This window comes from Euleptes europaea, chromosome 5 (assembly GCF_029931775.1).
Source record: "Euleptes europaea isolate rEulEur1 chromosome 5, rEulEur1.hap1, whole genome shotgun sequence".
Classification (NCBI taxonomy): Eukaryota; Metazoa; Chordata; class Lepidosauria; order Squamata; family Sphaerodactylidae; genus Euleptes; species Euleptes europaea.
The window spans coordinates 53,531,899-53,556,061 of NC_079316.1; the positions used below are offsets into that span (position 1 = coordinate 53,531,899).

The following is a 24,163-nucleotide window of genomic DNA, read 5'->3' on the forward strand; positions in this document are numbered from 1 at the left end:
ACTTCTTTAGTGTGAAACCCTGCACTGCACTGAAACTCTTGTTGATGGCTGCGAATCATATAACCAAACTACCTGGCCAAGCAGCCATTTGTTGGGTGAGTATCTTCTCTATTGGAGTCTCTTGACTGTTCCTTGCAAATGTTTCATGCAGCTGCCACCCTCCATCCACACCTAAAACTCTGTCTTGCTTGTTCACGTTGGGTGTGTTTAGTTGCAGAGGAAGGGCTGGTTGAATCTCCAAGTGGTTCTGTGCTGTGGCTGGTATTGTGAACCAGAGATTGCAGTGATAAGGTGTGTGTGTGAGAGAGAGTGAGTGCACCACCAGCATGCACACACCAACCTTGTTGTAAGTTTTTCTCAGGCACTTGCCAAGAAAGCTCATAACTGCTGAGCTGATCCCAAATTAAGCCAAGGGGATTTTGCCCATCACTGCCAAACAGTGTGATCTTTGTCTTCCAGTACTCAGGGCCACCTTTAATTAGAGTCTGCAGCATGGGATCCACCCAGGTTTAATCCACTTATATAGGATGTGGATGTTGGCATGCTTTTCCAGTGCCTGCCTGATACACTGACTATTTTCTATGCCACACTGCTGTGGCTTCTCTATCCAAACATTTTTTTGTTCTGGGATTTCCTTGCTCTGGGCTATATAACTCACTCTAGTGCTCTCTCATACAGTTTTCCCTCTACTACATGTTGTACCTTCTCAGCACTTCATTCAAGTCAGATATAGTCCATTCCCCTTTCCTACAAACGTGTGCCTTTTATTAACAAAGACACAAACTAGTACCATACTAGTTTTCTAACATCTTCCTACAAACATGTCTATTTCTCCAGTGTCACAATTCTGTACCTCTTAACACACCTCCCGTGTCACATTATTCTGTCTTACTCTTGTCTCACTTATGCATACACCTTCCCTGTGCTACTATTTGTATATTATTTCAGGATCACTCTTTACTCACCTTGGCTTAATTTGAGCCAAGGTTCAGCCCTGGAACAATATAAAAAATGATAGTGTGCAGAAAGCATGTCCTAACCATCAAAAAATTACAGCATACCACCTTCAGACAAACGATTTTGAATGGCAAAATGTCTGCACATTCAAAACATCATGCAATGATGTGGGGAAGATACTTGCTTAGCCATATTAACTGTCCTCGCTCTCAAAACATATTGTACACTCCCAGGAACTAATTGTCTATGCGGTTTACAAATTCAAGCTCAATCTATATTGTACACACTCTGATTCCAACAGCTGAGAAAGGAAGGAAAACCAACAAGTCCCTCCCCTTCTAACACATTACTTGTTCAGAGGAGTTAGCCCTTTATTTCTGCTTTTCAATATCTCAGTAAACTGTATTTGTTCCCATTACTCTGAAGTCTCCAGGAAGGTAACAAAGTGGGGGAAGCAGTGGGCATTTGAAGGGTTGGTTTTACTTGGGGGCAACAGCCATTATCCCTGTTTCAGTTCTACACAAGGGAGGCCTCCCAAAAGGAAGGGAATAGCTTAAAGTCACAAGTTGTTTCGTAGGTACTTTCCAGCCCAGTCTCTCACTCAGGCACCTCTGCCTGGCCCAGTTCCCTCCATTGCCTTGGACATGGAAGGTCAGAAAGGCAGGAGCAAGTCTGCCTACTCTCTCTTTACTCTCTCTTGCTGTTGAGAGACAATAGCCAATATCTCACTTTATTATTATTTTTAAGGAAAATGCTTGGCAGTCTAGCTGCTGAAGTCTCCTATTGCAACACTCTGCATTGATGCCAGAAGAATCTGGGCTGTAACCGTCCATGCTCTGGACATGTTTCCTTCCATCAACAAAGCAGCTTGTTCTGAAGAGGTTCTGAGTAGGTCTCATTGATTATTTCTGTATTTACTGGAGTGGGGTGTGAAGAGTACAGATAAATTGTTCTTGTGTGATAAATGTATTTAGCTTCTGTCTGAAAGGGTTTTTTAAACTTTTGATCTTCCAGGTTTATAGGCTCTACCACCTGAATTATGTGTGAAGATGCTCTTCTAAAGTCGGCTGACTGCATTTGGGAACAAATACAAGATGTGTATCTGTTACTGTACACTTTGAAATATATGTAAATTTCATGTGGTCTATCAATGAGATTCTGAGGTTGCTGTTCAGCTGTAGTACAACAGGAGTGTCTTCTTCTTGTTGATTTCTCTGGCCTCAAACTACACATTAATATGCTGGTGTGGCTACAGGCAGCCCAAACCTGCAAGCTCATCAGTACATCTTCCTAAAGTCCCCTACATTTTAATCCAACAGGAAAGATGATCTGTCCCATCTGTGAAATTCCAGAAAGTCTGTTTAGACCAGTTTCCTGAAAATGACTTGTCACCTAGCTCTTTTGATTTCCAGCTCCCAGGAGAACAGAAGTGCTGGGTGGGGGGGCAGCCTCATTAGATTTGAATTAGAGACTTCTTCCCAAATTCTTTCCCATTATATTGTTGACCCTGGTAGGAAGAAAGGCACCAAAGGAAGAGTATCGTTATGAGCTCTCAATGAGCTCTTTTTGCTCAATGGCAGAAGACCTGGGCTTCCCAACAGGAAGGGCAGCCATCTCCCAAAAGTGCAAATGGGAGAGCATCCTGTTGGGCTGGATCAAGAACTGGAGAACTCCAGGGAGCTGTTTCCCAGGGCACCATAGCCATTGAACTTGACCATCTTGACAGAGTCAGGCAAGCCAGAGAAAGAGTGGCGAGAGGCAAAGATGTGGCTGATTTCCATAAATGTCTTGTTTTTGGTTTCCGGGATAATGAAATAAACATACAAAGCAACCAGAAGGCAGATACCACAGAAGACCAGATAGCTGAAGGCACCAGCTGACATCTGGAGATAGAAACAAAGTAGGATCAGGAAACTTGGAGGTAAACACACACAGGCCTTTCCCAGTCCTGTAATACATTCACTTTGTCCAACGATACAGGAAGCAACCTCCAGCATTCTAAGAATTTAGGGCACTCAGACCTGATTACCATTCCTAACCATCACACAGACTCTTGATGCATTCCTCACTGACAGTTGCTCACTAGCAGAGGGTTTGATTTTCTAGAATGCATAGCTCTAAAATTTGGAGCCAGAAAGCCCAAATACTATGACTAAAACAAATTAGAATGTTTTACCCCCTAATTGACCATATAGCAGGGTTGAATGGATGACTCTCCCAATTGTTGTCAATGTGCCTGCAAGGTCCTATGGATGGCAGCTGGTGAAGCCAGAGGTATAGTTCTAGCCTGAGAAATACCAGTATCTTTGTCTTGCCTTGCAGCAAGCAACCTGGTCTCCAATGTAGTCTTCCAATGCTGCTTATTCTGAGAGCAGATCCAGTTGCCTTTAGAATATAGTGATTTCTGGTCTTGAGGCAGTGAATTTCATTTATAAAACTTGCCACCTGAAGTAGGGCTGGTTTGCCATTTGGTGCATTCTTGTGACCTGGATTAGGGAGTGGTCTGCTCAGACCAGCTGGGACTTGTTGCAAGTTTTCTCTCCTTGTAATCTGAAGAGTACTAACTGGTCCTCCTGAGCTCTTTTGGAGCCTCAGTATAAAACATAAAATGAATTTTGGTAAAACACAGCCCATTTCAGGGTTTTGTCTGCAACACTGTTTCCTTCAGTTGTAATTTGGCTGTTTTCTTGAGTACCAACAGTTGTAGTGTGCCTATTATAACAATCTGTTTGTTTTTTCATTTCACAAGGATGGAGCTGTGTTCTCCCAAGAAAGTATTATACGGTGCAGTAGCTGGGGTGCTCTCAATCAGACAGAAGATACAGCACTCTGGATCATTTTGGTGCTATTTGAGAACTCTCACATGAGAATCTCTGTCCCTAGATCCTTACCCCACCACCCACTCAAAGCGCCATGCATTACCTGCAGGAAGGGAAACACAAACCCAATGGTGAAGTTTGAGAGCCAGTTGAGGGATCCACCCACAATGTAGGCAGCTGGGCGGTGGGATTGCTTGAAGAGTTCAGCTGTCATCAAAAAGGGGACCCCAGCTGCATGAGAAAGACACTGCTTAGGTCAACCTGGGCTTCAGACAAGGCCCTGCTGGCAGGGCCAGACTGTCGGCAGAGAGACAAAGCTGGATCCTGCAAGTGACTTTTGAGGGATGGTTCAATTTCTACTGAAGGAGACAATTTTAAATCTTAGGCTCCTAAAATATTGCAATTATCCACAAGATTATTTATTTCATGGCTTTATTTATAGCTCACCTTGTTGGCACTAGAGAGGATATTTACAAACCACTGCCTTCTTCAGAGACAAACTAGAATGGCAATTGTAAAAAGAAGCCAACTTAAATAGATCTGCACCAAATTTTCATCTTTGAATATTTTTCAAGAAAAAGTGCTTTTGAAGAGTGCAAATAGCATCTCCTGACTCCTATCTTCAATTTTGTGCTGTTTTTCATGCATATTTGAATCCACTCGTTCTCTGGTTTTGTTTTGTTGCTAATTCACTGTTAATTCTTTTTTTTTTTTGCACTAACTTAAAAAAATGTTAATATGTTTCTCTCTCTCTTGATCCCAGTCAATCAGGTGTCCTGTAGGGGAAGCACTGCTGCAGCTCAGTGGAAAAGCACATGCTTTGCTTGCATCTAAAGTAGGAAGGGTTGAGGAAGACGTTTCTTTGCTGTAAGCCAGAGAGAGCCACTGAAAGTCAGAGCAGACAAAACTGAGCTAGATGAGCTTCATATTTGAGTCCAGCCAGTCTGAACCATTTGCAGGGGCTTGGGTATTTCTCCTACACAACTACACTCAGATGCACATTTGGATGCACACTACAACTAGGGTTGCCACCCTCCAGGTACTAGCTGGAGATCTCCTGCTATTACAACTGATCTCCAGCTGATAGAGATCAGTTCACCTGGAGAAAATGGCCGCTTTGGCAATTGGACTCTATGGCATTGAAGTCCCTCCCACCCACAACCCTACTCTCCTCAGGCTCCGCCCCAAAAATCTCCAGGTATCTCCCAACCCAGAGCTGGCAACCCTAACTAGAACACATATCTGAGTGTTTATGTGGCCTACCTAGGGCCAGCCCATCAATTAGGCCCACTTAGGTGATTGCTTAGGTCACCAGAGGTAGAGGTAGGATTGCCAACTCAGGGTTGGAAAATATCTGGGGGTCGGGGATGGAGGCTGTGGGAGCAGGGTTTGGGGAGAGGAGGGACCTCAGCACGGTATAATGCTATAGACATTTTCTCCAGTCATTTTATCTAGGGGAACTGATCACCATAGTCTGGAGACTAGTTGTAATTCTGGGGGATCTCCAGCCACCACATGAGGTTGGCAACCCTAGGTGGAGATGTGCCAAACCAGTCCTGTTGCCATGCTGCCCATGGTGCCAGGGTCTTCCACAGCAAGCAGCAGCCACAAGTGGTACCTCCAGCCCTGGTGGGTGGCCCATAACAAGTCTGCTCCTTCCCTCCCTACATCATGGGGTTGAGGCAGGGGCAAGCCTTCTTCTTCCTTCTGTCTCTCTAGGAGCAGGCCTGTGGGTAGGCTGGAGGTGGGGCAGGGCCCTGTGAACAGTTTTACTGAGTGCCCCCTGAAAAATAATTGAAAATAGAAGCACTTTTAGAGGGTCACAAAAATGTTAATGATTCATGTCCCCCAGGATTTGGCTCATCTGTCCTCTTAGTGATGCAACATTCTGGTAACTGGAGACTTCTCTTGTCCATCATACAGATGAACAAAAACCTTTTGATCAGGAATGTTTCCGTTCCATACTAATTGCCCTGTGTACTAAGATCTGCCTCTATAGACTGTGACAGTTTGAGCACCATCCCTTTCTTTCAGGAGCATATAGATTTGCTTCCTCAAATAATTTAAAACAACTTTAATTTAAAACAAAACAAAACCATCCAGGGAGTGTTAAGAGAACCCCTGAACAAGCATTGCTCACAGATCACCCAAAGTGGGAAGAGAGATATTTTTATTTTAAAAGTCAGATTCATCATTGTTTGTGAACAATGAGCCATTAAAAACCTAATTAAAGATGTAATTACAGCGAATAAATTCTGGGCTGAGAATGAGTTATGGATCTGTTAGCGGCTGCACTAATATATCAATTGGGTAAACCAGCAGCTGCCTCGTCCATCATATTTAGAGTGCTGTGCTTTCACCCCTTTGTTAGCAGCAAGGAAAGGAATTGACTGCAATCCACAGCAAGATGGCACAGGGCCTCTGGAATTTCAAGTGACAGTCCAGATTCTACCACCTCTAAGGCATGACAGGAAGCTACGGAACTATATCAAAATATAAATCACTTCCTGCCATTGTCTCGCTATCCATGACCTTTAGAGCACTCAAAATTCCACAGCCAAACCTACATTTCATACCTTTGACCAAACCTACATGGGTAAAACACACTCATTAGAGGACAATTCACAAGAAGAAAGTCCCCCACCATTCATTTCCTAGGCACAGACTAAATTCTTGAGAGCCCAAATTAACCTGTATCCCATGACTTACTTCTCATCATTTGCCCCTCACAATCCTGCTCTTTAGTTCCTCAGCATTTCCACCTGGCACCAGGGACTTACCTGGTCCCATGCAGAATCCCGCAATGATCCCAATGACACATGCCACACTGACATAACGCATCCAGGACACATTAGCCTGCAAGAAGAATAGACATTCAGCAGAATAGTTAGCAGAAGTGCTAGTAGGTACCTTGTATTTTTCTCCTGCTCTCAAATTCCACCAGCCAGGTCTGCATGCAACAAGCTCCATTGATAAGCTGAGTTCCAGCCTGCACATTGCAGGCTATCCTATGCCTGTTTGATTGGACACCTTAGCTCTAACATTCTGATCCACAGCTCTTTACTTTCTTAGCTCTGAGATTCTTTGTCCCATCCTTATACCCACCGTTCATCTGCATGATTCATGCATTTCAAGAAGGATTCCACATACATTATTTATTTAAAACGTTAGTATCCAACTGTTTTCTAACATCCAAAGCAACTTGCAGCATGTTAAAAAAAATCACAATAAAATCATTACAGAAGAATAATTGTGGATTAAATGGTCAAACAGCAAAATCTTAAAAGCCAGAGAATCCAACAGTAGTTAAAACAGGAATATTAGCAACAAAGATCTTGATAATGTTTTAAAGAATATTAAGAGTAGATTAGCTTGTGAAAACTTAACCTGGAAAAGTCTCCAATCCAGAGGGCAACACTATCCAAACAATGTTGAAAGCTGGAGTTTGTTGCTAGCATCTGTGCAAACACCTTGACCCCAAAGAAGAGATTTGAGAACAATCCAGGGGACCTAGAGGGATTTTTCTGGAGTGGGCCCTCTTTCTTTTCTGTACTTAGCTGGGCTTCACATATATACACCCATCAAACTTCATTACCCAAAGATCTGTTACTATGTTAAATTCATCCGCATTTGACTAGGACCAAATTATTTATCTTTGGTCTTGTATCCTGCTCTATTTCCTAGCCTTTGTGTGTACATTTTAGCTACAAGAGAAAAGAACCTTTCCAAGAAGAACTGCATAGAGGACAGGAAGGGGCTACTGAGGACCACCAAATCATATCTCGGGGAGGGGGGGATGAAACTGGCAGGGATTCTGTTACCAACTTGTACTACGGACATAGCCATAACTAGAAGGATGTTCATACCTGCATCACCAAGGACATGGTGATACCTGAGCAGCAGATGCCCATGAAGAAAAATCCAACGATCATGAGAGGCCGACGCCCCAACTTCTCAATAGTGAAACACTGTAAGAAATGAAGACGGTTACATTAGGGTTTTGTGTGTATACATCCGTCTTCTTGTCTATATAAGGGCCAGAATGCTGACCTGTAGAGATTCAGGGCTTCATCTTCAGACCAAGGAGGAAATAACAGGAGCATCAGCTCTCCTGAATTATGCATTCCAAGACTGAATGGTTAAGGTCCTAAGGATGTAGAACTCTTTGGTTTTGTTCCTTATGTGGGGAATGGCCTGAGATATGGCACATTAAATGCAGGTGCTACAATGAACCAGAAAAGTTAGATTCAAAATATGGAAGAAGAAATGGGCCTGCTTGATTAAAGCTGATAGAGAGGAAGCTTGGACAGAGTAATTTGTGAATCTGTTTATGGAAGAGGAATGGTGTCCAGCAGACTGGCTGTGGCCTGGGAGGAAGGACCCTGGCTCTGCTCCAGCTATAGGAGGGGGCTAGGTCTGGTGGGGGAAGGGGAGGGGATGTTCTGGGATCCAGGAGCCTCAAATTGCCAGGATGGGGGTGAAAGGAGCTGCCAGAAGGAAGCCAAAGCAGGAAAGCTGCTGACAGCAGAACAAATGCCTGTAATTTTATAACCAACCTCAGTGCATCCATTGGGGGCTGTTTTTGTTGGCACTTAGGAGCAATCAGGCTGATGGAGCGATGAGCTTGCTGGAGTCAGGCATTGCTGATGGGCAGCAAAGGTGGTTGGTGGGTGGGGGAGCTGAGCATTTGTGTAATAGCAGGAGACTCAGGTCTGACACTTGAACAGCCCTGGGTGATACCTGGATGAAAACTTGTCCCAGTTATGCTGCGATTCAGAATCAGAGAGGCTGTGACAGAGCTGAGTGTAACACCTCTAGTACAAAGAGATAACTTCAAGATGCATTAGGCACAGGATTAGTTCATTCCTCTGGTCTAAGAACAACCACAAAAAGCACACCAACGTGACCAGCAACCCTGAACTTCAGATTGTCTGCATCTGACAGGGACTCCTGCGCCCCTCAGAAGCCCTTGTTCTACCAGTCCGCTCCATGAAAAATTATGGGATAATAGACAGAAGATCCCTTTTGAACCACCTACCAAGGCAAATCAGTGTTACAAATTTCTTCCTGTAGCAAGAAGTGAACTATTTACTCAATAAATAATTTCTGCCCTTCAGTATTACTGACAAGTCACTCTCTGTAGACAGGAGACACCATTGATTACCCTTCTTCCTTGAAACGACAAGGGCCATGTATATAATTGAGAGTCTATGTGACTCCCAGGGGCAAAAAAGTCTGATTGGCCGCACTATGATTAGACCCTTGAGTTTGTGAGAATATGTGAAGACTGGTCCTGCAATATCTATATAACCGCTGATGTCACCATACAAATTCGCCTACCAGCCACCCCTCACACCCATCTTTTCTTTAAACACGGGGTGTCTAAGGGCTAGTTCACAAGTTCCTATTTAAGAAGGAGACATGTGGAACAGGGCTTCACTCTGCAGATGATCATGCTTTTACCACCTTCTCCATCCCTCCCCTCTGCCAGTGGAGAATAAGAGACAACTAGTGAACCTCTCCAAGCAACTAGCTTTCCAGCCACCCTTGTCTGATCTGATGCTCTGGCCAGGACAGCATTGCTGCCTTCATTCACTGAGCAGCAGCAAATGAGGAGAATAGATGGAACTGTAAAGGATATAGCCCAAAAGCAGCAGCAACTGATAAATGAGGAAGAGGCCAAGTTAGGGAGAAGTGCTAGCTGTTTACTGGCTGAGGTGCTGGGCAAGATGAGAGGAGAATTGAGAATGAGTGCTTGAAAGTGTTCTCTGCTAGGACCATGCAATGATAAGGGGACCCATTCATGCTTCAGAGTGGAAGATCCGGCTTAGTTCTCCCAGGCAAAGCTGATGCTGGGGGCATGCCTCTCCTTCCATTCCCTTTATGCTGTTGCCCTCTAAGGTTACTTTCTACGGACCCCCGTTTTTGCTGTCTAGTCACCGCTGACTTATAGTGACACCTGTAAGGTTTCCAAAGCAACAGATATTAAAAGGTGGTTTACCATTGCCTGCCTCCATGTCACAACCCTGGTATTCCTTGCAGGTCTTCCATCCAAATACTAGCCAGGGTTAGGGCTGAGAGTGTGTAACTGGCCCAAAGTCACCCAGCTAGCTTCCATGGCATGAGTGGGGATTTGAACCTTGGTTTCCAAGGTCCTAGTCCAACATTTTAACCACTACACCACACTGGCTCTCAGACCCTTACTAAACCATTCCGAATTTCCCATCTGTCAGTCTCACCTTGAACTCAATACCTGCATGATTGCATTTCTTCATATTTTTGATCCCCTTAAAATGCTACTATAGCTTCTCTTCCAAAATTCCCTGAGCATCTCTGGCTATCATTCAGACCTGTCTTCTATACCAGCCCACTGCTTTCTTCATTCCCCTATCTGGCATTGACCCTTTGCAGCCAGGGAAGGTCACTCTAGCCTACAAACTCAGAGCGATTTTACAGTTGCCCTCTGATATCTCATCTGTTCATAGGGTTGCCAACCTCTAGGTGGCGGCTGGAGATCTCCTGCTATTACATCTGATCTCCAGGTGACAGAGATCAGTTCACCTGGAGAAAATGGCCAATTTGGAAGGTGGCCTATATGGCATTATACCCCACTGAAGTCCCTCCCCAAACCCCACCCGTCTCAGGCTACACCCCCAAAATCTACAAGTATTTCCCAATCAGGAGCTGGCAACCCTATCTGTTCACCCAGCCCAGCAATCTTTCCCTTAATATTGGCACGCAGAGATGAATATTAAACCTAAAAGGACAGAGGCAACAATACAGTCCCACCCAATTGTGGGTCCTTTCTTTCCTGCTGAATAATGGTGGGGAGCAGACTTTGCTTCCTAAAGTTGTGCCCTAAACATTTAAAAGGGCCTGGTTTCAAGCCAAAAGATCAGTGTCCCAGCTCACTATTAAAGAAGACATACAAGTGTATTCACAGTGGCCAAAGAGTAGCACTCAAACCATGTCACTGTAACAGCAAGCAGCACCCAATCCTGAATGTCCCACACTTACACCTATCAAGCCAGCAACAACTTCAATGGCTCCAGTGCCCACTGTGGTATAGGGAATCTCTGGATCAGGGATGCCAGCATTCTCAAAAATTACATTTGTGTAAAACCAGATCTGTTGAGGAAGAAGAAAAAGCCATGAGCTCAAGCAGACCCAATTTATATTCTGTTTTGACCATTTTTCTTCTCTTTGGTTGCTAGGCATCCAGGGAGGCAAGGAACTGATACAGAGTTTGGGCATGTACACATATGTATAAGCTCCCACATACAATTTCTGCTTAATCCTTGAACACAAACAAGAGAGAACACAATCGGGGGTGGGGGGAGGGATTGAATAGCCATAAACAAGATAGTGTTCCTCTGTACCCCATTTGTAAAATGGGAATAATTATCTACAAGACATGGTCTTAGGGAAATGACATCCATTTTAGCACACCATATTAAAAAAGAGACTAATTCAGTGGTGGGTAAATGTCCCCCAGTTGTGATGCATGTCTTTGGTGGCTCAGTTTTATTCAGCTCCAGTTAGCAGAGATGCTGTAGATAGATGTGTATTAGGGTTACTGATACAAGTATGACAAAAGGGCACACTGAATGTGAAGATGCAGAAGGTGGAAGAGATGGGCAAGAGGAAGACATTGTGGATGAACGGAGTGCCCTGAGAGCTATGACCCTGCGAGCTCTTACAGCATCAATTCCAGAAAGCTGCATGCCCATGTTGATCACCGCAATGGACAACACCTGCCATCGCACAGAACGGTCTGTCAGCAGATACCACACGGACACAGTCTTCACAGAGGCAAGTGAGCGCTGCTCTTCCCGCATCTCTTCAATCACATCCGCCACGTCGTATTTGCCAAGGAACCAGCGCAGGGCTGTGGAAGTAAGGTGAATGGGGGTGAAAACAATGGTGTAATGGCCAACTAGTAGCTCCAGATTTGCTTGCCAATGCCAAAAGTGTTATCAGGTTGTAAGGAACACATACTCTACACTCTTTTTTTTTTTGGATCTTACAACTAATATGGATTTATATATTATTCTATGACTGAATACATGTACTCATGGTATACTTACTGCTACATGTGCAAATTTTATCATGGAGCTGATCACTTCCAGTCCCAGGACCACCCTTGGGGGAATGGTGGGCTTTGGGACTAGAGAAGTCAATCATTTTTTAACTAGAAGAGGGCAGAGGAAAGGTACAATCATCCTATCAAGTCACCAGTACAAGTACAAATGCCTGTAGATGCTGTCCTTAATATGAGGGCTTCCATCTGATGAGCATATCAAAATAAAAGACCAAGTCCTCTCATACTGCCTTTCAAGAATTACTATTCTTGTAAGTTATAGATGATTTTAGCACATGAATGTACTTACTGACCAATAAAGAAGAACACAACACATTTCAATACATTTTTATTCTTTGAAATTAACTCTGGAGTATTTTGAACAAAAATACAGAGATTGCTGGGTGATGCAATAAAATGGCACACAAACAAACCTGAATAGTTAAAGGTCAAAAGGGTGCAAAAAAGGCCAAAAAGATCACTATTCCCCTAACGGATGGGAATAATTTTGATCTATTTGTTGATTTGTATATTTATACCCTGCTTTTCTCCATAACGGGGAACCAAAGCCACACCATTCTCCTCTCCTCTACTTTATCTGCACATAAACCACTCTGTGAAGTAGATTAGGCTGAGTGAGAATGGGCGAAAACGCATGGTCTCTTTAGCCTCCTTTATTCCATATTTCAGCCAGGATCAAATGCATGCATTTCGCCGAACGTGCGTTCGATCCTGGCTGAATCCTGGCTGAAACAGGGAATAAAGGAGGCTAAAGCCACCATGCGTTTTCGCCCAATGACTGCCCCAGTCTGACACTCTAATCATGACAGGACGGTGTCTCATTCTACTGTGTAGCTGTGGGCTGCAAAGTGAGAAGGAGGGAGAGATTGCCATGCCCTTCAGTGTTTCCCACCTTATTGATGATACCCGCCCTGATGATGTTACCCGCCCTGACCCGGCTTGCTGGGGAGGGTGGACTATACATTCGAAAATTAAAATAAATAAACTAAAGCAAATTATTCCCAGTTGCAATTTGCTAACAAATCTTTGATATGGGTGACTTGGGCACCATCAGACCCTCCTCAGAAAAAGACAGCGGCCTAATGTCAGGAACTCACAGCCCACCTTACAAGCAGGAGAACTGTAATCCTTGGGACAGACAGAAATACTACTCTCCATTTAAATAATTCTCAAGGGGTAAAAAACTATTCTGAAGGGGAGAGAAACTGGCTCAGAGTCTGCCTTGCTCCTGGGCAGCTACTCTTCTCCCCACACTGCCTTTAATGATGCCTCCCGTGCTGTATCCCAAACTAATATGCTTAAGTGAAGCAAGCAGAACTTGATGGTTCATACCCACTCGGCTTGGGGGGGCTGGCCCAATTAACCTGGGTGTTTAGTCTGATCAAGCATAGCATGAGTAGGAGAAGGTGAGGCTCCACTTTAGGGTTGCCAGCTCTGGGTTGGGAAATACCTGGAGATTTTTGGGGCAGAGCCTGAGGAGGGTGGGGTTTGGGGAGTCATGGAGTCCAATTGCCAAAGCAGCCATTTTCTCCAGGGGAACTGATATCTATCGGCCGGAGATCAGTTGTAATAGCAGGAGATCTCCAGCTAGTACCTGGGGGTTGGCAACCCTACCCCACTTCCCCCTGGGTCTAGGCATGGCTAGTACAGGCGTGTCTCAGTACAGAACCCCTGCTGGGGGTAGGTAGCAGGACTCATTCCACTCACCTTCAGTAGCCCCATAGACATTGTCCTTCTCAATAAGCAGGTAGCGAGGGCTATCTGGGAACCAATGCAGCAGCAAGAGCTGCAGGAGGGCAGGAATAACCACCACCGAAAGGAAGAGAGGCCAGTAAGGGTCCTAGGGGGAAAAGAAGAGTTTCCCAAGAGGTGGGAGGAGGAATGCTGGCAAGGAGGACATGCAAGACAGAAGTTGAAACACACATTTCTTTCACTTCTTTGTCCTCCTCTCTCTTTCCTCCTGATTTTCTTCTCTCATTCCCTGAATATCTTGGGAAGGCTTCTCCTGAGGTCTGGACTACAGGAAATGTAAAGGGCCAACATTCTAAATGCAAAGAAGGGAATGAGCTGCAGTATTATTGTGAGGGGTTCATATGCAGAGCGAAATAAGTGACTGGAAGGGAACCAAAGCCAAATGTCCTTTCTCCAAGCCTGGTATGAAATTGTGTTGGAGCTCCCCCACCCTCCAGCAGAGTCCATGCAATCTTATAACTAATCACAAAATATTTTGTTTATGAAATGACATAAAACGAGCAAAGGACCATATTGGGCCTGTAACCTGGGCTGCTCCCAGATCCCTGGGCAGAATGTATCTGTGCTTGGGCCTTGACCTGGACAGACACCCCACCCCTTAGCAATCCAACCAGCATTGCCAATCTCTAGCATAATAATTGATGGTTTTCTTTAGGGTTGCCAGGTCCCTCTTCTCCACCGGCGGGAGGTTTTTGGGGTGGAGCCTGAGGATGGGGTTTGGGGAGGGGAGGGACTTCAATGCCATAGAGTCCCATTGGCAAAGTGGCCATTTTCTCCAGGTGAACTGATCTCTATTGGATGGAGATCAGTTGTAATAGCAGGAGATCTCCAGCTAGTGCCTAGAGGTTGGCAACTCTAGTTTCCTTTGTCTATGGCAGGGACATTTTATTCATTTATTACCTACATCTTTTTTTCTATGAACTCCTAGCAGAGACTGTTTTACTCCTATAGCGGACAGTACATACTGTGAGCCTAAAGGATGGCAAATGCTGTCCCAGCCTCACCTTTTCTTCAGTTTACTTTCTAACAGCAACTAAGTTGGGACTGCTAGTGTGGCACTGGGATGGACATCTCCATGCCATTCAGCGTGGGATAGCAGGCACTTACCTCCCCAAGCAGCTCTGGAAGGCCTAGGACTTGTGCAGAGAAGACCCCTAAGCAGATGAAGATGCTTGGTACAAAGCCCAGGAAGCCACGCAGGTTCTTGGGGGCAATTTCTCCCAGGTACATGGGCACCACACTGAGAGAGATCCCTGAGGGAAAGGAGGAGAGAAAAGGAGGGAGGATGGCAGGAGGACCAAAGGCAACTCAGCAGACATGATGCAAAGGCGGGGAAAAGGTTCTAAGAACAGAAGAAAAGCCATGCTGGATCTGACCAAGGCCCATCAAGTCCAGCAGTCTGTTCACAAAGTGGCCAACCAGGTGCCTCTAGGAAGCCCACAAGCAAGACAACTGCAGCAGCATTGTCCTGTCTGTGTTCCCAAGCACCTAAGATAATAGGCATGCTCCTCTGATCCTGGAGAGAATAAGTATGCATCATGACTAGTATTCATTTTGACTAGTAGCCATGGATAGCCCTATCTTGTGTGAACATGTCTTCTCTTAAAGCCTTCCAAGTCAGCAGCCATCACCACATCCTGGGGCAGGGAGTTCCACAATTTAACTATGTGTTGTGTGAAGGCCAAGATGACACACACCCAGTAGCCTCAGAGCTTCAGCTAAATAAGAACTAATTACGTTTAGGAGTAACTAAGCACATAATTCTAAAGTAGCTACCATATTTGTAACACAAGGGCTGTATGAAGCGACATTCCACAAGCAATATCCTAATTCAGAAAATGCATTGAATAGAACAGAATTGACATTCAATAATAGATGAGCATTTTCTAGCACAGAGCACAACTCCTGGATTAAAAACCAGATTTTTCTGAACATCAAGTTCAGCATAGAGCTTCATCAGCAAAAAGGGGCAGCAATGACTTCAAGAAGGAGTTTTCAGTGACTAAATATTACTTGGCTACTTGAGGGGAACAAAGTTTCAGTACAAAGTGTGGGGGCAGGGAAGGAAGGAGGGTGAAAAGAAGTTGCCATGTCATAAAAGAGCCTGCCAAACTCAGGAAACTTGCCACGTTCTCTTCATCTCACATTCAACCCTTTTCCTTCTAGCATTAATCTTCATGCTTTCACTGCACTTCTTCCTACCCAAACTGTGGACCTGGATTGGCTTCCTTAATAAAAGCTGTATTTGAATTTCCACCTCATCAGCCTGGTGCAGTGTAAAGGGGTGAAATGCCTGTGATAGGATAATGAACAAGCCAGAGATAAAAAAAAACCCATAAGATTTGTACTGTGAATGGGTGCAAACGCACAGATTAACTATAAGGAAAAGTGACTGAATAAATGAAACTGGGGCTGGGGTTTTGGACAATGGCCTGGGAGTGGGAAACCATGACACACCTTCCCAATCATGCAACAGTGTGTATGTTTACAATGGAGTGCGGACTTTTGCACAAACCCCTTCCCCGCACACATACAAGACAGTGACATGTAGTAAAATGTGATCTTGGCATAATCACCCCCTTGTCAGATCATCCATAGCTGACTGGCAAAAAAATCAATCTGGATGCTCTAAAGAGATGAGAAGGCAAATCTGTTTCTGGATTGTACTACTTCATTAAGTGGGGGCTGCATGATTCACCTCCTCATCTACTGTTTGTGAGAAATAGGCCTGAATGTTGGTGCAACTGGATGTCTCATGAGCTACACCTCTGAACGCCCCCCAAGTATGGTGAAAAAATAGTGTTGCTTACCAGAGTGGACCCCAGTAATGAATCGGCCAATTATGACCATTTCAGGTGATTCCATGTATCGACTGAACCCCATTAGCCCACCAGCCAAGAAAACAAAGAAGCTGCTACGTATCAAGGTCCCATTCCTGTTAGAGAGGACATTGAATGAGATATTTTGAGATTAGAAAGCTTCAAATCCTACCATAGAGTTCCCTCCTCTTTAGTTTCCCTAACACTGTTGTTCCAAGCCCCAGTTTTTCCAGCGTAGCATAAAACACAGCTGCCATTGTGCAACAGTTACATTGTCCTAGGGCTGGATCTTGGGGGGGGGGGTCTGGTGGGGGCACTTGCCCCAGGCACAAGAAGAGGGAGGGTGCCAGTGCAGGCATAGGGAGCTTGGGGAGAAGGAATGGCACTGCAACAGGGGCGCAGCTGCCTGCCCGCGGCCTGATTGGTGTGTGTGCCACCCGCCCTCAGCTCATACTGGCGGCTTCTCTCCCTCACTTTCTTTCTGCGGGGGCGGCCACCATACGCCATACTGGGCACATTTCTCTTCACTCCTGGGCCCCCCAGCGCCTGGCTCCAGTGCATGTGTAAATGATCATGCATATGTGGCACACCCCCTCCCCCCCGCCCTGGGTGCTCCTTCCCCCAGCTCCATGCCTGCATTGTCCTCTGTCCTCCTTACCATCCACTGGAGCAGTGATCCCCTTCCTCTTCTCAATTCCTCTGAGAATTGTTTTAACATGTAGGCAAGAATGGACTAGCCAGATAGAAAATACGTCACTGAGTGATCTTCTAATGAGCTGGATAGTTGTGATATCCAGAGTTTAAATGGAGGTAGGGATATTTGCTAGAATACATGATAATTAGTCTTGTACAGATGAAATGTGGCAATACTCCACTCGAATCCATGACACAAATTGATAGCCAGGGGGGGAAAGTGAGTGGGTTTTGACAACTGTAATTTTATCTTGATTTCAGACTTTTACAAATATAGACTGGCAGAGCAAAGGAGAGAGAGAATGCCACTATTACTGTAGGCTGATGCAAAGAGGATTCAGACCATAACTGGCAACCTGCTCTATATCTAGCAAAATCTCTATGATTTTTAACTCTTCTCCTTCCAAATTCTTGTCTGCCTTGATCATATCTTTCCACTCCATTTTAGCTCTTTCCTCTTCCTCAGGATGCCAGTTTGGAGCCTAACATGTTGGTGACACCCATAAGAATTCTCACTTTCTCCCAAATTATTTGATGAATCTGATCACTTTTCTCTGTCCCTGAGCTTGCAGAATCACTGCTTTGTTGGTGCTGTTCTTACCTGCCATATCGACTGACCAGCATTCCAACAGGGAAGGACCCCGCTAGGCCTCCCAGGGCAAAGACTGAGACAGTCAGGGAGTACATGAGGGTGAGTGCACTCGTGGTCAGGCCCTGTCCATATCGCTGAGACCATGTGGCATTATAGAAGGCTTTGATGTGCTGCAAGGAAGAAAGATTTAACATGGGGGGGGGGGCGAATGTCAGAAATTTCAGTGAGTTCTAGCCCCACATTCACCACAAAGCAGCTGAAGCCCCATGATGTTAGGAATGGAGGGTGACATCCAGAATGAGTAGGCAAAGATGAGAGTTCCGCACTTCCTAATTAATGTCGAGTTTCTGGAAAGGGATGGAGGACTAGGGGTAAGCACCAATTTTTTTTCAGTATTTATTTGGGTTCGGTTGTAATAGACCTGGAAATTTTTGAAAAATCCGAAAAAGCTAAATACTTAATTTGGTTTCTCCCAGATAATTGAAAATTTCGGGATAATAAACCCAAACCTGAAAAATACAGTACAGAGCTGAAGGCTGGGCTCGGAGCGACCCAAGCCTTCAGTTCTGCGTCCCCGCCGCAACTGAACTCCACATGGAGTTCAAAGCTCTGAGCAAGTCCTGTCTTCAGTTCTTCACTGCCCAGCTGAATGCCACTTGGAGTTCGGCTGCTGCGGTGAAGCAGAAAGCAGGTAAGTGGGGGAGGGGGGAGGGGGAGATTTAAAAAATGGCATCAGAGCCATAGCGGTCCTGAATAATGACGAATAAATTCAGTATAATCCGTGACCCGCTTTTCTGTTTCCCTTTCATTGCTACCATAACCCCCACCCCCAAATACTGAAAATATATATTTTCAGGGTTTTTTTTCCAGTTTGGCATATTGATATGCACATTCCTATGGAGGACTGTATGGACCATTTGAGTGCGTGTGTAGATATGCATGTTTTCTGTTTCAATTGAGCACTGTCTCTGGTATCCCAGGACAGCATTAGGGGAGGCTGTGTCTCTTTTATGAAGTCTAGGGCCACTCTAGAGTAGGGACCAGGGTGGCTCAAATGGCACCACAGTAGAGTTGGCAGCACTCCAGCTGGCAACCCTCAGAACAATGAGCAGGCAGAGACTTCAAAAACAATCTAGAGCATTGCACAATGCCATGATGTCACTTCCAGGTCCGAAACTGGAAGTGATGTCATGGTATGACATGATGCCTGTCCAACCCCCCAACCCCCCCCCCATTTTGCTCTTACTGCTCCATCTAGTGGCAAAGGGAGCAGGCAACCTGGCAGTCCTAGGCCTGAAATTTAGACAGTGGTGAATTATTTGCCATTTGAGTTTTACAACCTGTTTTTTTAACATCCCTATCAGACCAAAAGGTGACACACTATCTCAGTATGAAAGCTACAAACGTAAGCAAATAAGACGTGTGATTTGGTGTAAGATATAACTTGTGGTCATTTTAAATAGGGGGCCTCAGAAGATGGAAGTGGTCCAGGCTTCTCTGGCCAGGCCAGATGAAGTTCCTGAAAGGTACAGCGTTTGGGAACTTTGGGGGTGAATCTCAGAATACAGTGAAGTAATAATGGGAGTAATTGTGTAACTTCTAGAGTCCTAAAGTTGTTTCACCTGCTCCTTCATTACTGTGGGGGGAGTTCTCCAGCATAGTCAGCTCAGGTTATGCTGCCACATACCAGATTTAAATCAGCTCCCCCCCCCCAATTGCACCAAGGAGCTTTATTTTAGCCCTGTCTTAATGACAGAATACTGTATTATCTATTTCACAGGTGTGTGGTTTTAAGTGAATGAATATATCCAAACAATTAGTGGCTCTTCTTCCATTCTCCATCTCCCTCCCCACCCCACTGGGAGAAGTGCACGATTCTAACTGGGGAGCAGGATGGAATGTTCATTTGGAGCTATTAAAGTGCTAGCCATTGTATCTTATGTCTTGAAAACACTGACCCCCTGCACTCTCAGCTTCCACTCCCGAGGCAGTTTCCAACCATCAAAAACAATTAAGATACTGCCAAAGCAACACAACAGAAGTCCAAAACACACTCACAGCAGCTTAGAAAGAGTATACAATTCAGTTCATTTAAAAGCAGCATTTGACTACCAAACAAAGCTCCAATAAAATGAAAGTAATATTACTTCAGGGCCACCAAGAGCATAAGAGGAATGGCGAGAGCCAAAATCCGCAAAAATGCTGGGGGCATAAAAATGTAATTGCCTGGCACCGACCTAAGACTCAGCATGTTACGTGCCAGGCAGATCTCTGTGAGGCGGGAGTTCCACAGTTGAGGTGCCACAATTGAAAAGGCCTTGTCTCTGGAGTCCACCAAAGTTGCCACCTTTGATGTCATGCTTTTAGGCAGAAGGATGGAGGGCTGAATAGGCAGAGCTATTCAGCTGCAAATCAGAATGGAACCTGATAAGCCAATGCAGTGACAGCACATATTGTTCCAAGGGCAGGCACTTCTTATGAGACCCTTAAGGAGAACTATGCATAGCGAATGGAAGAGCGGCCCCTCATCCCTTCAGTGCTGCCCAACAAACTCTTACCATGGCCTTTTTATGAAAACAACAAAAAATAAAATAAAATAAGAACTCTATAAAATGCTCTCCCTCAGACAGTGTTCCTCATAAAAGGCATCAATTCAGTTGCAATTCTTCTTTCTAATATATCTAGTGTCAGGATACTTCATTAATATGCCTAACTTTGAGTTTTGCACTGTAGCCTCCTTGATTTCATCAAGCTCCCCAAAAGACCAAGAAAGAGGCAAACCTCTTACCGCGGCTGGAGAGTTTACCACAGCCAGATTGTAACCATACAGCATGGAAGATCCAAAGGATGACAGGAGTGAAACAGCCACCAGAGGGAAGGTGAGGTGCTGGGAGGGAAAGAAACACATAAGAAAAAGATGGAAATGTACCAAGGGAAACCCAGATATCTCATCTTGCTCTCAAGAGGTGTCTTAGATTGATACGGCTTAGATTGATATGGCATTGGTGGTGTGGGAAAAAAAAGCACAAATCAAGAGCTACAAGGATCCATAGAGGAATAGAAAATAGCAGCTTACAGACCAATCTTGAATATCTTTGCTCAGCAATAAAGTGGCTCAAGCGCTAAGAAATTTGAGCTCAACTTATTAGGAATCTACTCAGCTTGTTAAAGAAGTTGATAGGAAACTATCTAACCACTTCACACACACTGTCTTTTATTCACACTGACACTTATAGTAATGGTATAGTAAGAGAACCTAGGGCTAAGGTGGGATGTTTGTGGGGTTGCCAGCAGGGGTCTGGGAGGAGGTGGGGATATGAGGGAGTACATTGTTGGCCAACAGTATTACATAACTTCCAGGGAAAACCTAGAAATGGCCTCAGTCTGCTCTAGGAACCACCAGAAACTCTATGGGTTTCCTAGCGCTCTGCCGGTGAGGCTGCCTTCTACAATGCATCTTTGGTCTAGAGAAACTGGGAACAGGCCAGATCTCAGGAATCATGGCAAATATAGATCCAGTTTGCTTATTTAGGTCCTGATAGGTAACAGTTCACTGGATATCATAGCACAAACTGGTGGTATTTGGAGAAGTGGATGCTAACTATTCTTTTCCTACTTTAATGAATCTTACCACTCAGCCCCCTAAAGAATAACATATCTATATATTTGTAAATATACTGGGTAGGTGGCAGATAAGTAATCTAAATAATAAATAAATAAGCATAGGGGACAAGTATAGAGACTTATGTAGGCATAGGCCAAACCTCTTAAACAGCCAAGGGCAAAACTAAGAAGTACTCTTAAATGGATAGTGAATTCAGTAGAAACAGAGAGAACATAACATAAATCAAATATGAAAACACCGAAATAGTATGCTTATAATTTAATCCATAATACTGGTTTAGATGGTAAAAGGCTGAGGAACAGGGCAGTATTTAGATTAGTACTAATGGGTAGTAATCTGTTTCAGGCAAGTGTAATTATTCTCATCAGGAATGCAAAAATAAGTCTCTCTTTCAGCATCTCACTGTGGAATTCTAAAAAGCAGTCTCTTGCAAAGAAAATGCTACCTTCCATTTAAAAGAGAAACCTCAGTTCAAGTTGAGCCTTGTAATCAGGTGGCTTTGGGAAATGATTAAAACTATTTCAGTTACAATTTTGCTCCTGTAAGAAAAATGAGACACAAAATTCTTAAACGCAGCAGGCATAAAATAGTTCAGAGCTGATCTGTATGATTGCAAGGAGGAAGCACAGTCCCCTCACCCAAGGTGGTGTCTGCATTTTTTAGAAAGTGTTTGGGTGGGCTTTGTTAAACAGGTATTAATACGGACAACACAAAACACCCATAAATAAAACAGAGGGGACTGGTATTCAGGAAGTTAACCTAAAGTTTACATGTAGTGCATTTGTTCATGATATGCTCCCTTCATGTATAGATATGGTTTTCAGCTCCGGATTGGGCAATTCTTGGAGATTTGAGTGTGGAACTTGGGGAAAGTGGAGTTTAAAGTGGGGAGGGACTTCAGCAAGGTATAGTGCTATAGAATCCACCCTCCGAAGCAGCCATTTTCTCAGGGGGAACTGATGTCTGGAATCTGGAGTTCAGCTGTAATTCCAGGAGATCTCCAGCCCCCACCTGGAATTTTATAACTCTACGGGCAGAGTATGACTGAATGCTTCATGAACATGTCTGCATCTGAGGGTATTTGTATGAGCCAGAGAGAGTGCACAGTTTCAGTGAGCAAGGCATGATAGCACCACGTTTTCACTATGAGAACAAAGCAAAACATCTGCATGTTACAAGTGATAGATGGGAAACTGGGGTTCCTGTCATTCCCCATTCCAAATGTTCACCCATCTTGTATCTTTCCAAAAACAAGTCACTTACATGAATTTAGCATCTGTTAGGTATGTAGCACCTGTGTAAAACTCATGCTACCCCACCCAGCCCAGGTTACTTTGTTGTACCTGTACATACACCTGAAGGACACAGCATATTGGCATGAGTGACCATACACACACACACAGTTAGGACTTGACAAGGTTACATTCATGTGGAACCCACTGAGCCAGGTTAGCATCTTTTTGCAAGGAATTCAGTATCTCTTGCAGTCAGTGGGAAATGGACAATCTACCCTCTTCCTTCTGAGCTATATAAATCAGGGGCTATCAACATTGCAGGCTAAATGGAACTTGCTCTTTCATACTGCAACCTGTCCTGGTTTACTTCTGTGCTGTGCTGGATTATGAGTAATTGGGACCTCAGGACTATCCTCAGGGAAGATATATGATTTAACTTTCTGAGGGGAAAGGAAGAAATTTGGGCTGCTCTTCTGTATGGACCCCCCTCCCAAACCCTAATAGTTGCTCATTGGCATAAAGCAAATCCTTACAAATAGGTGCAAATTTAAAAGAAACCACTCCCCAGCAAAAGCTAAAGAAGCCAACAGAAAAATTACAAAGCCCAATGTCAAACAAGATTTTTTTTGGATGGCCAAGTTAGAAGGAGCAAGACCGGCTGTAATAGAAAAAAAACATGCAGCAGGCTGAGTGAAATGGGGCTTGAAATGCATCACGGCTGCAGCAATGTTTACTAAAAGATCTACCCAGCAGCATGGCTGATGCACATCTGCAGCTGGAAAGACTTTTCCAATTGGACAAGAAGTCCATTCTCGATTGAAAATAGCCCCCTCCCCATTGCCCTAGGTACCTCTGTCAGGCATCAAGCCCCAGACCCAAGAGAGCAGGAAACTGTCACTCCAAATAGCCCAAAGCACAGTAGCTGAGAATATAGCCCTTGCCAGTGTCCTCAAGTCGTGTGCAATTAAAATCCTGACTAATCCCTTGAGGAATGCCAGGCACAGCAGCAGGCCAGACTGGAAGGAGGAGGTAGCTCTGTGGCATATTGAAGGCTCTCAAAATCACTTACCCCGGTCATCTTCCCGTGGCAGGGTTTGTCATCCATTTGGGAAAGGTTACCCGTTTTCTCTTATGCCCAGACAGTAACAGGCAAAAAGAAGTGAAGCAGGTTGGTTGTGGTGTGCTTGCTCATTTCAGTGGCCTATGAGTGGAACTGTCTCAGGAGGAAGAAAGAAGAAAACGTCTGGAAACAAAGTAAAATAGGGCTTGATTTTATAACGCCCTCTAGAGAGCGCCAAGCCAGGGAGAGGCCGTAATCCGTCAGACTTCATCAAATGATGGTCAAAGTTTTTTTTTAAGAGCCACTGGCATTGGGGCTAAGCCAGTAAAGGGAGGGTAAGGGAAGAAAGAGGCAGGGGGCGGGCGAAGGCTCTCTTTAGCTAAGCCTTTAGAAGCAGCATGCAATCACATGATGATTAATGTGATTCACTTCAGCCTTTTGAGAAATAGATATATGAACAAGATCTGGAGACGCTAGGACCTTCCGGCTCCGGCAACTACCCAAGGCATA

The 24,163-nt window shown here is 44.6% G+C and overlaps 1 protein-coding gene across 1 annotated transcript; it reads right to left on the bottom strand.

Moving 5' to 3' along the window:
• Positions 1-2,612: 2,612 nt before the first annotated feature.
• On the bottom strand, positions 2,613-23,698 carry LOC130477960 (solute carrier family 2, facilitated glucose transporter member 9-like). Its single transcript, XM_056850055.1, has 12 exons — positions 23,663-23,698; positions 20,522-20,620; positions 17,743-17,903; positions 16,440-16,564; positions 14,737-14,882; positions 13,585-13,717; positions 11,477-11,664; positions 10,794-10,904; positions 7,643-7,744; positions 6,557-6,632; positions 3,880-4,007; positions 2,613-2,840 (listed from the first exon to the last, which is right to left on the bottom strand). The coding sequence occupies exons 1-12, from the start codon at positions 23,696-23,698 to the stop codon at positions 2,613-2,615; spliced, it is 1,533 nt and encodes a 510-aa protein (XP_056706033.1).
• Positions 23,699-24,163: the final 465 nt, after the last annotated feature.

Bases quoted from the DNA above. Each gene is read 5' to 3' on its own strand.
- LOC130477960 (XM_056850055.1), bottom strand. From the start codon at position 23,698: ATGGATGACAAACCCTGCCACGGGAAGATGACCGGG. The intron at 7,745-10,793 runs GTAAGTGTGGGA...CATTTCTTACAG, and splicing joins TTGTTGCTGGCTTGATAGGT to TGTTTCACTATTGAGAAGTT. The intron at 6,633-7,642 runs GTATGAACATCC...TTCTTCTTGCAG, and splicing joins CCATGTCCTTGGTGATGCAG to GCTAATGTGTCCTGGATGCG.